The 16,607-nt window shown below is 45.3% G+C and overlaps 1 protein-coding gene across 2 annotated transcripts in view; it reads right to left on the bottom strand.

Annotated features, from left to right (window-relative positions):
- LOC126356286 (facilitated trehalose transporter Tret1-like) overlaps positions 1–16,607 on the bottom strand; it is a 130,061-nt gene that overhangs the window by 4,436 nt on the left and 109,018 nt on the right. For both annotated transcript variants that reach the window (XM_050007165.1, XM_050007164.1), the window contains exon 4: positions 4,238–4,516. In XM_050007165.1, coding sequence (XP_049863122.1) covers positions 4,238–4,516 — 279 coding nt within the window. The remainder of the gene's footprint in view (positions 1–4,237; positions 4,517–16,607) is intronic.

Raw genomic sequence — 16,607 nt, 5'->3', positions numbered from 1 at the left:
GACGCATGAAGACAGTATGCTGAACGACCAAGAAAATCGGTGAGTGTGGCAGATTGGCCAAAGGTAAAAGTGACAGTCACAGCGTCAGTACCATGTACTCGCGCCAAATTGTTTATCGGAATGACGGAACGATTAGTTAACACCAGGATCAGGTGAGACGTATGAAACTGTAGGGAGGGACCGAGGAGAAATCTAGTATGTCTGAGCACTCTTTCAGTGATGCAGATAATCGTATAAAATTCAACAAAAGTAAACTATACTGCTTTGGAAAACTTGAGGAGGAGAGAGGAAGTATCATAACGTATTAATTACTTGCTGGAAATAAATGAACGTGGGGAAGCACTTTGCCAAAGGTCTCCCAGCTGCGCACAAAAAGTTGGACGTCACGGAACACAACGCACTACTTCTCAGTGTAAGGACCACCCCCTACGCTGTCAATGTCAATTAAAACAGCAAATGAACACTATATTGTGCAAGAGGCATGAAGGGACCCACGTCAAACAGCGGGTGCAGTTTCAACAACATTAAACGCGACTGCAGTCTTCGCGATGGTGCCGACAGCATAGTGACACGACTGTGAGGAGTGGGGTCGCGTACTCCGATGGGAGCAGATCAGTCCGAGCGGTGATTCTGGGGCGAGAGGGAGGGGGGGGGACACGTAATTCACCCAGGAACATTGGCGAACACGGTCGTTTCTGTGGTGAGGGGAGGCAGAATCATGCATGGGCATACTAACATTCAAATCTTTGAACACGGTACGCTCACCGGTTACCATTATTGTGACACTGTACTCCTCCGTGTGCGTTTTTTGAAGGGTGCATTCGATCATGACTACATTTTTGTAAATGACAGTGTACAACCAAATCGAACAGCGCACGTGGTGGTGCTTTTGGAAAGAGATGACATTCGGCGGATGGACTGGCGTCCTCTTCCCCCTCCCGCAACTTAAATCTCATTGAGCGTGTATGGGATGAGTTGGGTACTGCAGACGTTACCATGCACCAGCAACCGTGCAGTAGCAGTCAACCACGCTGGGAGAGCAATGGAAAACCGATACAGAAGAACTTATCAACCATGTTGCAAAGCATGCACTTCCGACCGTTGTGATCACACACCCTATTAAGAACCATGTCTTGCATGTTCACAGGTTGCAACGTTCAGGGGACCATCATGAATCGCAGTGACTTCAGTGTAATATTGTCTTTGAGTAAAAATGCGATTTCTTTTGGTCTCATTGTGTATTTCTTATGTTACTTCCTGGAGTAGTTCTTTCTATGTACGTCCGACTTTCATTACTTGGCACCGACACACAGTGAAAATGTTACTTACGTCCTTAAGTTTTGCGCACCAATTTACTATCTGTGACTGTGGATTATCGTGGCACTGATTCAGAAGAGGCTTAGAGATCTACAAGCACAATAACATATTGAACAAGAAATCTGTTTTAGAGAGATCCTCAACCACAGGTTGCAAGCCAGAACAAAGATCGGTAATGACCACACAGAGGCCACTGAGCAAGCCTTCGCCCGTGACCTCAACTTCAGCCCACCATGAGCAATGAAGTATAATTCTTCGAGTACTCCAAACACTCGAGCTGGGGAAACAGAACCTTAAACAGCCATCTAACAACGGTTGGTTGGTGTCACAGTGAGGTCATCGTTCCCACAATCCATTGTGGCAGAAACTAAGAAAAGAACAACAACGACAGCACAGTCCAGCCGATGGGAAAGAAAATCGGTCAGACGAAAAGGCATAAGGAACTTCAGGGTGGCAGGAAGAGTATAAAACAGGAGGGGGGAGGGAGGGATGAGAACAGGGGGCTCCCAAGAGGCCCTCTGTGAGACGGGGTGCAAGCACGACAGCCGACATCGACCGATCTCCCGCCCATACTATGGTCGCAACACAGCATGGACAACACCAGGGGAAGAAGACTCAAGAGAAGGGGGAGCTAAAAGTTCTCCGGCTCTGTATGGCGGATGGCACAGCAAGGAGAGGCCACCAGAAACGCAGGGGATGGGAATAGAAGAAGGTGACGCGACTGGGATAAGGAAGCGGAGGGGGGAGGAAGTAACAGAGGCAGGGGTGTAGGTCACATATTCAGGGTGTAGATGGTCATATTTCTGACGATACTGAGAGTAGAATAAACAAGGGACTTTACTACTATATCTTTCATTTCTTCTTATAATTCCGGCAATCTGGCGAGCGTGAAGAGTGATAGTTGTGACAATTAATGCAGACAGGTGGCGGAACACAGGAGTTCCCCTCATGGAGTAGGCATCCACATTCACTACACAGAGAGTCTATTGTACAGCAGGAAGATGGGCTCGAAACGCAAACACCAGGAAAACCTCATGGGACACCGACAAACGATAACCCTGATCTTCTCTTTGAGGATATCCTGCTGTAATGCCAGGATTAAGGTACCAGTGTCGAAGTGACTGTGGTAATGGCCCTTCTGAACACCCCAAACAAAATAAATGCTTCATCGTTCCAGAGTTCCTAATCAGTTTGAAGGGTGAGCACCCTATGGAAACTGACACCCTAAACGATATTCTAAGACTGGTGAGGGGTAATGGACACTGATATGCCGCCAAGATGATCATGAAGGTCCATAGACTGGGTGGCAAACCCGACCACATCTTACGCAGAGAATCCACTTCACCAGACTTGTCTTCTATAGTTTCCACGAAAAATAACTGTTTGATGGAGGTGAAAGTATCTTCATCAGTCTTGATCTAGACCAGGCAGTGGGGAAAGGACATCACACCAAGCCAGTGAGCAAAGCCTTCCTCAGAGGCTGTAGCCAGGAAAATGAAGTCAGCAACGTCATAAAAAGTACCGTTCCCAACTAAATTGGGATTCTACATTCGTAGAAGAATGGCCGGTTTTCTGGAGCTTCATGCAATTCATAAGCAGTGTCCACCCAATCCCTGTGGGTGCCATCCAACAGCAGGAAGGGCAGTCCAAAACTCCAGAATGTCAACAACCACTCCTAGGCACACACAGGGAGGCAGCAGCCCGGTATCAGGAGTGCGATTCCTTTGTTGGCAGGGGGCTCAGCCAAAATGGTACATAACTATCCCACTAAAATGGCTCTGAGCACTACGGTACTTAACTTCTGATGCCATCAGTCCCCTAGAACTTAAAACTGCTTAAGCCTAACTAGCCTAAGGACATCACACATATACATGCCCAAGGCAGCATTCGAATCTGTGACCGTAGTGGTCACGCGGTTCCAGAGTGTAGCACCTAGAACCTTCGGACACTCCGGCCGGCTTTCCCACTATTTCCATTAGCTTCTGTGCTAGCAATATCGAGTTTACAAGACAATGGCATCGAATACGAAATGAAAGAAGCAGTTGAGGCCATATGCTGAAGACGCTAGGTTGAATCTCACTACAAAATTTAGATGTGGTCAAACCCCAAATTGGCACCAAAAACGTCAGGGTAGCTGGGCCAATGTAATCAAAGACACCGAGATATGGGAAGGATGGGGCGAAGAGGAAGGAGTGGGGACAGGAATGGCAGGGTGCGGGAAAATGTTGGGGAAGGGAATGTAGCCTGGGAGGGAAGAAAGGAGCTTAATAGCTCAGGGCCCCGTGTTCACCAAACACGAATTCATGAAAGAGCTCTGAGCCTCGGGAGAGCCGTCAGCTGATGAACTTCAAAATAAATGCCTCCAGACAGTCAAAAATGGATTGGTTGGTTGGTTGGGTGGGTGGGTGGAGAAGGGACCAAACTACGCCGTCATCAGTCCCTCAGACCTTATATTCACTAAAACCGATAAAATCCCAAATTAGGAGAGGGAACTACAATGTCAATAAAATGAAACTAATGACAGAGAAGGAAGAAAAGGCGGAAGAAGAGGTGAGGGAAAGAAAGTGACTAATGACAATGGCGGGAAGGAAAAAGCACAGGAGACAAGAGAGATGCTCAAGACATAACAGGAAAGGAGTGGGAAGGCAGAGGGCCAGGGTGAACCACTAAGCCCAGTTGAAGCCATTCCAGTCGGGGCGAAGGGGGGAGCAAGAGGGCCTACCATCCACTCGCCGATAAGGTGGAAGGTCAAATAAAGCGATAAAAACGCCCATCACGAATAAACCGTAAAACGAGATCCGCCGCTGAAGCATTGTCAGCTAACACCAGGGGTCAAAAATGGACCACCCAAGTCTGAATGACCGTATAAGTCTTTGACAAGGCTATCTTTTGCCTTGCATGTGAGGAAGTGTCAACCCACCTGCTTGCTGGTCTCCGACGTGGAGCCGCGGAACCAGGCGAGCGCCTTCTTGGCGTCGTCGAAGCGGCCCTGGCGCACCAGCCACACGGGGCTCCTGGGGATGAAGCAGAGCGCGACGAGCGCGAGCAGCGGCAGCACGGGCCCCGTGCCCGCCACCACGTGCCAGTCCAGCCCGGCGCCCAGCGCGTACACCAGCAAGATGCCCATCGAGTAGCTCAGCGTCGGCACGCCCGCCAGCAGTCCACGGATGTGCACCTCGGACAGCTCGCCCAAAAATGCCTGTCACAAACAACAAAGTGTTTTTGTCACTACCGTTGAAATTTCCTGTCGTCGGTGCCTCAGAGCTTTGTGACATCACACAAAAGTTACACTCAAGGTCACAGCCAGAATCCATGTACTCTTGGTGTCGTGCATCGTGCGAAGCAAGTTTTTCATCTTACGGCTCTGCAGATTTGATTGGAAGCGTTTATCGGCGAACCTGGTTTAATGCTTTCCTCTGCTACACTACTAAACTAAACTAAATTTAACTCCTACTGCATAGGCCGTGAAGGCTCAATGATACCGACTGCCCGACGTGTGATCCTCAGCCCATAGACATAACTCGATGCGGATGTGTGGTCAGCACACCGCTCTCCCGGCCGTATGTTTCCGAGGACGGAGCCGCTGCTTCTCAATCAAGTAGCTCCTCAGTTTGCCACACAAGGGCTGAGTGCACCCCGCTTGCCAACAGCACTTGGCAGACCGGATGGTCACCCATCCACGTGCCCAGCCCGACAGCGCTTAACTTCGGTGATCTGACGGGAACCAGTGCTACCACTGCTTCAAAGCCGTTGGCTCTGCTGAGGAACAATTCCGACACGGTTGGGGAGTTTCTGCAATGTTGTTGGGGTTAGGGGGAATAACAACTGGGTTGAGGTGTGAAGGGTAATTTGGACTGGGAGGGAGGCACCCTGGGATATTCAGTGCCGTTGTGCAAGGCCATTGTGCTAGGTTGGATACTAGTGGTCAGAGCATTTGCCTAGTGAGGAGGAGACAGGTACAAATTTCATTCGTCGCTCCGGTCTGCGTAAGTACATCATAGATGTTTGAGTCCTGATAAGATCTCTGGAACCATTTAGCTACCTTTGATTTGCACATTCTAAGTATGTTTCGCCAGCCTCGTTTTGACCCATGAGACAAGGTTCAACATCTCATAATGCCACAGTCAGTAATTAAAAGCCCTATAGCTTTCAGAAATATTTACAGATCTGCGCACTGGAGTGGAAGACATTCACCGCTAACAATTCAGTGCGCGAGTGGAATACCACTAACAATTCAGAGCGCCACCTGTTACTGGGTACTAGCAACTTCCGCTGATAACCACAAAAAAGGAAAGTAAAATTGTTCCAACTCAACAGGGGAAATGCTACATAGAAACACGAAACAGATGAGTACGAAACAAATTTATTATTACCATTTAACCATAGCCCAGTCTGTCACTTTTATCTAACACCACCTCCAGCTAGCTAATGGTCACACGCTCTGCTCTGAGGCCAGTTTTGACCAAACAACTCCACGCTCACTGAACAACATAACACTGGAGGAGAAAAAAAAAAGGGAGAACGCTTACGCAGAATTCGACGTCCACTCAAGGCAACGCGGTTTCGAACGTTCTGTAGGCTTCCGTAGCCGGAAAATATTCTCGTCGTTCACATAGGATCAGTAAACTCCAGAATTTCAAAATTAAGACCCCATTAAAGCACTTTCTCCGATCCAGAGGGCCACTGCTCGATTGCGTGAGCCCAAAATTGCTCCACAACAGTACAGCACACTCGTGAAAACCCGACCTTTGACAGTCTCTCACACTAGATAGTCTGACGCCGCGCCGGTGATCGGCACTGCGCCTGTTCCAAACACCGACAGGCACACACTTGCCGCGACAGGCGCCTCCCCTCCCCTGTCTGACACTTGCTCACGCCTGTTATCGACTGTGCTCCTTTCATGTTATTAGTGAATTTGAATACTGCTACACGGATTAATTGTTCTGTTTCAATTTTTGTGTTGGAAAGTGTTGTGCGATGGTGAGTCCAAGTTGAAACGCTAAACGTAAACATAAAAACTCTTACTGATAATGGAGAAATTATTTAAAAGGTGCGAACGAGGTGAATCTCCAACTTCCGTTCCTGAAGCTTTTGATACCGGGCGATCTACCGTTTAGGATATAATAACAAATAGGGGTAAAATAGAACAGTTCATGAAGATGACTAAGGGAAAAACTCTTCACATGACCGAATACCCTGAAGTTGAAGCTCTGTACGTTTGGTTGAAACAACTAAGAAGCAGACATGTCCCCAATTCTTGAGATATTTTGAAACAGAAAGCTCAGCTTTTTTGTGAAATGACCAACAAAAGTGAATTTCGTGCCAGCGATGGTTGGTTTGAAAACTTTAAGAAGCGGCATCGCATTCGTTTCTTGAAGATGAACGGAGACAAACAGTCAGCTGACGAGACTTCAGTTTCTCAGTTCAGTCAAGGCAAACGCCAAAATGAACGAACTAGGCCACACGCCGAAACAACTGCATAATGCCGATGAAACAGGCTTAAACTGTAGGCAACTTCCAACAAAAAATTTTGTAATGAAGGAAGGAAAAAAGTTTCAGGAAGGAAGCCTCAAAAAGAGCTTACAACGTTAACTGTGTGTGCCAATGAAAACTTTTAGCTGTGGACAAATCCAAGTCCCCACGCGCATTTAAAAACATGTAAGTCCAATCTCTTCCGGTTACGTACACAAGCCAAAGCCGACCATGGGTTACTACAGAAGTTTCTTTTAGACTGGTCTTCCAAATATTTTGTACAAGAAGTCAAAGAACATTTAAGGAGAAAAAAATCTGCCTCTGAAGGCCCTTTTGTTGTTAGATAATGCTCTAGGACATCAGGACAAGGAAGAAATGAGAGTTAAGATGGCTGAGAGTTGCATAGAGGCTTTGTATTTGCCAAGAAAATACGACTGCATTCATTCAGTCGATGGGTCAAAATCTTATCAAGACATTAAAAGCACATTACAAAAAGCGTCTGCTGATTGATCTGGACAGCCAACGCCACGCAGACATGACATCAAACTTGAAAAAGTTTATCATCAAGGACGTCATTGTCAATGCAGCATTTGCGTGGAGTCAAGTCAAACATTTAACTCTGATAAAATCTTGGGAACATATTTGGCTAGAAAACCCACTCCTTCCAAAGAAAGACGACAGAGATAACAAATCTGAAGATAATAACGAAGTTACCAAGGCTGCGCTTACATTTTGTGATGAAATCAACATTCCGCAAGATGATGCCGAAGATTTGAGACGGTGTGTGTTTGAGATAACCTTGGTTCTGAACTAACACAAGAGGAGATAATCCACGACCTCACCGCTGATGATGTATGCGAAGACCACATTGAGCAGTTCTCTTAGACTGTTCGCAGATGATGCTGTAATTTACCGTCTAGTAAGGTCATCCGAAGACCAGTATCAGCTGCAAAGCGATTTAGAAAAGATTGCTGTATGGTGTGTCAGGTGGCAGTTGACGCTAAATAACGAAAAGTGTGAGATGATCCACATGAGTTCCAAAAGAAATCCGTTGGAATTCGATTACTCGATAAATAGTACAATTCTCAAGGCTGTCAATTCAACTAAGTACCTGGGTGTTAAAATTACGAACAACTTCAGTTGCAAGGACCACATAGATAATATTGTCGGGAAGGCGAGCCAAAGGTTGCGTTTCATTGGCAGGACACTTAGAAGATGCAACAAGTCCACTAAAGAGACAGCTTACACTACACTCGTTCGTCCTCTGTTAGAATATTGCTGCGCGGTGTGGGATCCTTACCAGGTGGGATTGACGGAGGACATCGAGAGGGTGCAAAGAAGGGCAGCTCGTTTTGTATTATCGCGTTATAGGGGAGAGAGTGTGGCAGATATGATACGCGAGTTGGGATGGAAGTCATTACAGCATAGACGTTTTTCGTCGCGGCGAAGACAAACAGAAGCCATTACGGACTATTTACGAAAGAAACAAACTATTACAGATTTTTTGAGCGATAATACGCTATTTGTATATATTTGTAAAGTATGTGCATTCGTAATACATACACATAATAAATGTCTTATACGTACAGATTTTTTTCACCCCAGTGATCGCAAAATACGTGTGTGTGTGTGTGTGTGTGTGTGTGTGTGTGTGTGTGTGTGTGTGTGTGCTCTCAATATGCATTGTAGCAGTAGGTGTGCTATAGTATCTACAGTACATACTCAATATTTATACAAAACAACTTAAGTCGTCTGAACTTAGAAGTCTAAATTTAGCTTTAAAAAGTCTACCTTTGGCAATACGGCATTTTTTCAATGTTCCGAAACCATCTCGAGCTCGTAACTGTCGCATTATCGCGAGCCTACTGTATTTACATTTGAGCGTACTAGCCAATCGGACACAGGGGATAACTGTAGGTATTTTGTCTTTTTCCTACTCCTGTTTATAGTGGTTCTGTCAACTGCTGCTTCCTGCCCAGACTCTTGGAAGTTTCCCCGCAATGACCGTCGTGGGAACATTACTTGACATTGGATCGACTTAGCTGGACTAGGAAAAAGTCTGCACATTAACTCCAGTCTGGTGAAAGCCTTTTACCGTGGCATATATAAGGAAACAGAGATGGGTTCGTAGGGGCCACACAGACAGTAGTTTCCCCACTATTCCATTAGCGAGTGGAACGGAAGGGGAGCTACTAGTAATGGTACAAGGTGCCCTCCGCCACCATATGGTGGCTTGCGAAGTATGTAGATATCGATGAACTCAGGTAGAAGCTTCAACAGACAAAGTCCATTTTGGTACAAAAAATTCCATTAAGGTGGCTGGTGATGTGGTGCGGAGAAAACAGAGCCGCGCGGGATTAGCCGAGCGGTCTTATGTGCTGTAGTCACGGACTGTGCGGCTGGTCCCGGTGGAGGTTCGAGTCCTCCCTCGGGCATGGGTGTGTGTGTTTGTCCTTAGGATAATTTAGCAGCTAAGTCCCATACGATTTCACACACATTTGTACATTTGGAGAAAAGAGACCGGTCGGCGCAGTTGGCAGATATGGTCGAGCCGTGTGTGGTAATCAAACGTCACGGGTGAGAAGAAATCTACGATACCTACATAAACGTCTGCGTGTAAAAGCATACCGGCTACAGTTGTTACATGCGCTGAACACTTGGGACAATGAACTTCGCTCTCACTTTCGCAACGAAAAGCAGTAGCCACTGGAGGAAGATGATTTTTCACAGAAGCTGTTTTTTCAATGACAAGCCACGTTGCATGACTCTGGAAAGGTGAATCGCCGTGACGTGCAAATCTGAACAAGGTGGTTAAATACATTTGTTATTCATTTGAAGTTACCGAATTTCGTGCCATATCCTCTTCAAAAGTTTATGGACAATCTATCTTTGTGGAGTAAACGGTGACAGGTTTCGTGTACTTGTAGCATAAACCATTACTGCAGTATATCCAAGTACAGGAAGACATTGGCGGTTTCATTTCGTAACAAGGCGGTGCTCCACCACACACATCTTAATGCGGAGCTCTTTCAACGTTGATTTGGACGAGCTCGCCATCAGGACTTTCTCTTCTTCAGTGGTCCCCACGGTCACTTAACTTAGCCACATGCAATTCTTTCTTGCGTCATTATGACAAAGGTCGCATTTTCCTGCCTCGACTGCCATTTAATTTGCAAGATTTACAAGAAAGTGGAATTAGTGGGATCGAGCATTTCGTGTTGGGACATTGCAAAAGGTTGACTATTTTATTAACGTTTGTTGTTTCAAGAACTGTGCCCGTACTGAGCTTATGCGATGTGATGCGAGTTAAAAATGTGAAGAGATGCTCTATCCGATGAAATGTGTATTTTCTTTAAGTGTCGCAATTTTCGAGCAGTTGTCATCTGAAACCCCAGACTGACTTATAGATAATCTTATGTAGTTTACTCTGATGACAACCATTGTTACCAATATTACTGATGCAAGAGTTTTATTTGCTACTTTGTCTAAATACAAGGTACGTGAAATGAAACTGTGAGACTATGCGCCGAGAGATCTGTACTTGACATCTGCAGCAAACCTGTAAGATAATGAGAAGCGAGATGAAAGGTAGAGGATGACATAATTGAGAAAGAAAAGTGACGACTGAGAACAATACAGAATCAAGATACAGAATGGAAACAGTGTGAGACCTGAGTTTCACCTGGCGTATACAACTCTCAGCTAAGTTCCGGGAATTCAGCCAGGTAACACTTTCAGTGACCGCTGATATTTCGGCGGGAAAACACCCCGCCAGTTTCAAGGCAAACTGCAATGGACAGGCGACGTACATGCAAATTTAAAACCTCTGTTCTCGGACTGAAGCAGGAAAGATAACACACACACACACACACACACACACACACACACACACACACACACACACACACTGAACATTAGTGCGACCAAAGATGACCAAAGTCAGAGCTATCGACAGTGAGACCACGAACATGCACGTGAGGTAGCATTGACTCTGTCCCTATGTTTTTTTTTTTTTTTTTTTTTTTTTTTTTGACAAGGCTGAGAGCCGGATTCCAAACAGAGTTTAAACAAAAACCTCCATCCCTGTTAACGAGGTTGCTCGCTAATTTAATCTCAACTGCCTCCTTAATAACACTGTCCCAATAGCTGGACGTGCATGCCAATATCTCAGTGTTGTTGTATAACATGGGGTGACCAGTATCCAAGCAATGTTCGGCAGATCTACTTGGCTGCAGTGCGTGCCGTTTATGCTCAGTACATCGGTCCTCCTCGGTCCTGATAGTCTGATCAATATATGCCTTGCTGCACCTACAAGGAATTCGAAATACACCCGCCTTACGCAGACCAAGATAATCCTTTACAGAACTCAAAAGCACTCTAATTTTAGATGGAGGTCGGAAAATACATTTCACATCGTATTTCCGTAAAATACGACCGATCTTGTTGGAAAGGATTGCTACGTAAGACAAAAAGGCAGTAGACTTAGGTGTCGACTCAGAATTGTTATCAATCACTCGATGTACAGTTGGTCGATAGCGCAACGCACATTTGGACGAAACGTAACTTTAAGATGAGACAGCTCAGCTGGCAAAGTCTCAGCGTCGGAAACGACATGTGCCCTGTGTGCCAAGGTACGAAGTACCCCCTTCACGCTGAGCCGGATGGTGACAACTATTAGCCTGCAAGTACAAGTCGGTGTGAGTACGTTTCCTGTAGACTGCATGTCACAATGATCAATCATCATTCCTCCTAACCAACACGTCAAGAAGGGGAAGGCAGCCATTCTCTTCCACTTCCATCGTAAAACGAGTGCCGGGGCGGATCGAGTTCAGATATTCTAGAAAGGCATTCAAATTCTCCCTACCATGAGGTCAAACAACAAAGGTATCGTCAGCACATCTAAAGAAACAGGCGGGTTTCAAAGGCGCCTACTCCAATGCACGTTCCCAGAAGTCTTCATTAAACAAATTTGCGATCATGGGAGACAACGGACTACCCATCGCAACACCATCTGTCTGCTCGTAACACTGGTCATTGAATAAAAAGTACATGGCGAAAGAGATTAGTTGCATGTACGTCGCCTGTCCGTTGTAGTTTACCTTGAAAATGGCGGGGTGTTCTCCCGCCGAAAAATCGGCGGTCGCTGAAAGCGTTACCTGGCTGAATTCCCGGAAGTTATTTGAAAGAATGGAAACACACCATGTCTTTTTCAAACGAACCATCCTGGCATTTGCCTCAAGCGATTTAAGGGAACCACTGAAAACTTGAATCTAGCGGGTGAACGTACAGCCGTCTTCCAGACGTTTTATTTAACTAGCGACAAAGTCACGCAGGATGCCTGCGACCATTATAGAATCCACAGCACGTCCTTAACACCGCCTAATAACAGCAGTTGTTATTAGCGACTGAAAGGCTTTCCACTAGTCCTACAGCGCGCATCCGCGTGTAGGAACCGCGTGAGCAGCGATCGCTGCCCGTTAGTTGCATCGGACGCCTTCCGCGTTCGCTGCAAGGAGAACATGCCAGGTGCCATCACGCGATTTGCCAGACACTTCTCTCAGTGGAAGAGGGGTCAAAACAAGCGAACACGTATGTCGACTTATCCGTAGATATTCGGCCGTCTCTGAGAAAACGACGGTCAGAGTTTCCGCCGTAATTTATATGCCTCTGAACACAAAGTAACTTCAGCTGAAGCGATAGCACAGTGGTTAGACTCTCTGCATAACACTTCTGGGACCGTGTTCGGAACCTAGTTATTATTTCTATTTTATATTTTTTTCATTTATCTATTCATGTCCTTAGAACATTACTACACCAACGCTTTTTATCAAATTAGGCTATACACGGGCGTTAAATTAATTGTTAAAGTACAATTGGTTTTCACAGTAAGTGTAATACATTACATAATTTGTGTGTGTATGGTATTTTCGAGGGTTGCAATCCTTTTACATTCGCTTATTTTTATATTTCATTTTTATGTCAGTTCTCATATTAATTCTTACACTTCATTCTTACGTTTATTCTTCAGAAAGATTTGGTGCATTCTCTTGGTTGATACCGATCGTAGAGACATTGGAAACATACTAATTCCGAGTACCACGAGCGTGGGGGAAGGCAGGTTTTCCCCAACGACATTTCCTTGCATTAGTGTCACTCGAGAAAGAAACATCGTTAACATTCCTAAATATTTCACCCATTGGTAATTTCGGGGCAAGAGTTTGAAACTGATTATGAATGGAGATACAAAAAATGGCTCTGAGCACTATGGGACTTAACATCTGAGGTCATCAGTCCCCTAGAACATAGAACTACTTAAACCTGACTAACCTAAGGACATCACACACATCCATGCCCGAGGCAGGATTCGAACCTGCGACCGTAGCAGTCGCGCGGTTCCGGACTGAAGCGCCTAGAGCCGCTCGGCCACCGCGGCCGGCAATGAAGATACACTACAGCAATTTCACCGGAAACGATTTCAAATAGTTTTCTAATCGTTTATTCTCTCTCTTTAATTCGTTCACCAGGCAAATGATTAGTAGATTAATAAGGACAACGTTGTTTCAGGGCGCATTGGAAAATGTTCGTGTAGTCGTGTTCTACAGATATGGGTAGATACATGACGAACAGAAACAATAATCGGGTTTATAACGTTTTCTGTGATATTCCTGTAATATATCTTAATTCGTATTCAACTGCAAGCGCCAGTGTTCGGAAAATTGATCTGTTACGCGTGGTTTGCCGTGAAACTATTGCCGACACGTGAAATCTTCAGCAATGTTAACGACGTTTCTTTCCTGAGAGATCCATGCGAAGAAAAGTCGTTGTCGCAAACCTGCTTTCGTCTGATGGTTCGTTGTGTTCGGAATTTGTATTTTTCCAATGTCTCTACGATCAGTATCGTCCAAGGAAATCTACCAAATTTTCCTGAAGAATAAAGATCAATAACGTAAGAAATTATGTAACAATGAAGTATAAGAATATGAGACTTTAAAAGACTAACTGCTAACACATGTTACGTAACATTTGAAACTTATTGTGAAAGTTGTACTTTTACAGTTAATATAACGCCTTTATATCCCTTAATTTTATATGAGGAAGTTTTGTAGTAATGTTATAGGGTAATAGGTAGACAAATGAAAGAAATATATATTTATAAAATAAACGCAATAATCGCGTTTCGAACGCGCGTCGCTCAAGTCTTGAGCCACGACACTAACAACTGTGACCGCTTCGGCTAAAGTCACTGTGTGCTAAACGACACCGACCACCGATTTCCCATTAACGGTGGAGTATCTACGGGTACGCCGAGACATGTGTTCGGTTATTTTGACCGCTCTTCCACTGAGTTTCTGGGAAGTCAGCCGTGTTCTCCTCGTGGGTGCAGGTGTGTATGAAGTTACCTTGCAGCCTGCCTGTCCCTATCTCCGCCGCAAATGTTACAGCAGCTCAGCCTGCCGCAACGGAGACACGAGAGTACACGTGTACTGAAGCACAGTGGTTAAAGTTAAAGCACGGCAACTTCGGTTTCTGCAAGCCTGGCAAGCTTCGCGGGAACCGTTCAGCCTGCAGCACCTGGCAACAGGTTGCGCTGTCACTCAGACGTGACTAACCAGGCATATTTCTGCGTAGGTAGTTTCACTGTACCTCATTAATCATAAAGATGGCAGCAACAAAATTAGCAAATCGATCTTAAACGAGAGTGAGGAGAAATTAAGACTGTCTGACCGTATACCACTCAGGTAACATATCCCAAGCCCAGCAAGGGAAAAGAAGTGTGTTTCTGAGGCAGCTTCAAATAAACCCGCAGGTGAGACGCAATGCAAACTGCACAAAAAGTTACTGAACACCTGTTCGGGAACATACACTATATTACAACTTGTTTGTTAACTAAAGCAGCGGTTTTTCAGTTCATATGTGTATTGAAAGAAGGCGGCTTAGTGGCCGACAAGTGTGTGGAAATCTAAATCTAGATCAATATATACATATACAGGGTGGTCCATTGACAGTGACGAGTCAAATATCTCACGAAAAAAGCATCGAACGAAAAAACTACGAAGAACGAAACTTGTCTAGCTTGAAGGGGGAAACCAGATGGCGGTATGGTTGGCCCGCTACATGGCGCTGCCACAGGTCAAACGGATAGAAACTGCGTTTTTTCTTAATAGGAACCCCCATTTTTTATTACATATTAGTGTAGTACGTAAAGAAATATGAATGTTTTAGTTGAACCAATTTCTTCGCATTGTAATAGATGACTCTGTAATAGTCACAAACGTATGTGGTATCACGTAACATTCCGAGAGTGTGGACGGTATTTGCTTTCTGACACATTACCCGTGTTAAAATGGACCATTTACCAATTGCGGAAAAGATCGATATCGTCTTGATGTATTGCTATTGTGATCAAAATGCCCAACGGGCTTGTGCTATCTATGCTGCTCGGTATCCTGGACGTCACCCAAGAGTCCGGACCGTTCGCCATATAGTTACGTTATTTAAGGAAACAGGAAGTGTTCAGCCACATGTGAAACGTCAACCGCGACCTGCAACAAATGATGCCCAAGTAGGTGTTTTAGCTACTGTCGCGGCTAATCCGCACCTCAGTAGCAGACAAATTGCGCGAGGATCGGGAATCCCAAAAACGTCGGTGTTGCGAATGCCACATCAACATCGATTGCACCCGTACCATATTTCTATGCAGCAGGAATTGCATGGCGACGACTTTGAACGTCGTGTACAGTTCTGCCTCTGGGCACAAGAGACATTACGAGACGACGACAGATTTTTTGCACGAGACGAAGCGTCCTTCACCAACAGCTTAACGTAAACCGGCATAATATGCCCTATTGGGCAACGGAAAATCCACTAAGGCTGTGACAGCCGGCCGGTGTGGCCGTGCGGTTATAGGCGCTACAGTCTGGAACCGCGTGACCGATACGGTCGCAGGTTCGAATCCATGCCTCGGGCATGGATGTGTGTGATGTCCTTAGGTTAGTTAGGTTTAAGTAGTTCTAAGTTCTAGGGGACTGATGACCTCAGATGTTAAGACCCATAGCGCTCAGAGCCATTTGAACCATTTGAAGGCTGTGACAAGTGGAACATTAACGACCTTGGCGGGTTAATGTATGGCGCGGCATTATGGGAGAAAGGATAATTGGCCCCCATTTTATCGATGGCAATCTAAATATGGTGCAATGTATGCCGATTTCCTTCGTAATGTTCTACCGATTCTACCGATGTTATTACAAGATGTTTCACTTCATGACAGACTGGCGATGTACTTACAACATGATGGATGTCTGGCACATAGCTCGCATGCGGTTGAACCGGTATTGAATAACATATTTCATGACAAGTGGGTCGGTCGTCAAAGCACCATACTGTGGCCCGCACGTACACCGGATTTGACGTCCCCAGATTTCTGCCTGACAACGTGCATCAGCGCATTGTCAATGCATGTGCGAAAATTACGGAAGTCGAACTACTCGCTGTTGAGAAGAATGTCGTTACACGTTTTGCCAAATGAATTGAGATTGTTTTGATATTTACAGATAATCACGCTGTAATAGCATGCGTTCTCAGAAATAATAAGTTCACAAAGATACATGTATCACGTTGGAATAACCGAAATAAAATGTTCAGACGTACCTACGTTCTGCATTTTAATTTAAAAAAACCTACCTGTTACCAACTGTTCGTCTAAAATTGTGAGCCATATGTTTGTAACTATTACAGCGCCATCTATCACAAAGCGAAGAAAGTGGCCCAACTAAAACATTCATATTTCTTTACGTACTACACAAATATGTAATAAAAAA

The sequence above is a fragment of the Schistocerca gregaria genome, chromosome 3 (genome assembly GCF_023897955.1).
Source record: "Schistocerca gregaria isolate iqSchGreg1 chromosome 3, iqSchGreg1.2, whole genome shotgun sequence".
Classification (NCBI taxonomy): domain Eukaryota; kingdom Metazoa; phylum Arthropoda; class Insecta; order Orthoptera; family Acrididae; genus Schistocerca; species Schistocerca gregaria.
Note: the sequence above shows the minus strand (reverse complement) of the source record. Positions and strands in the feature narration are given on the sequence as shown.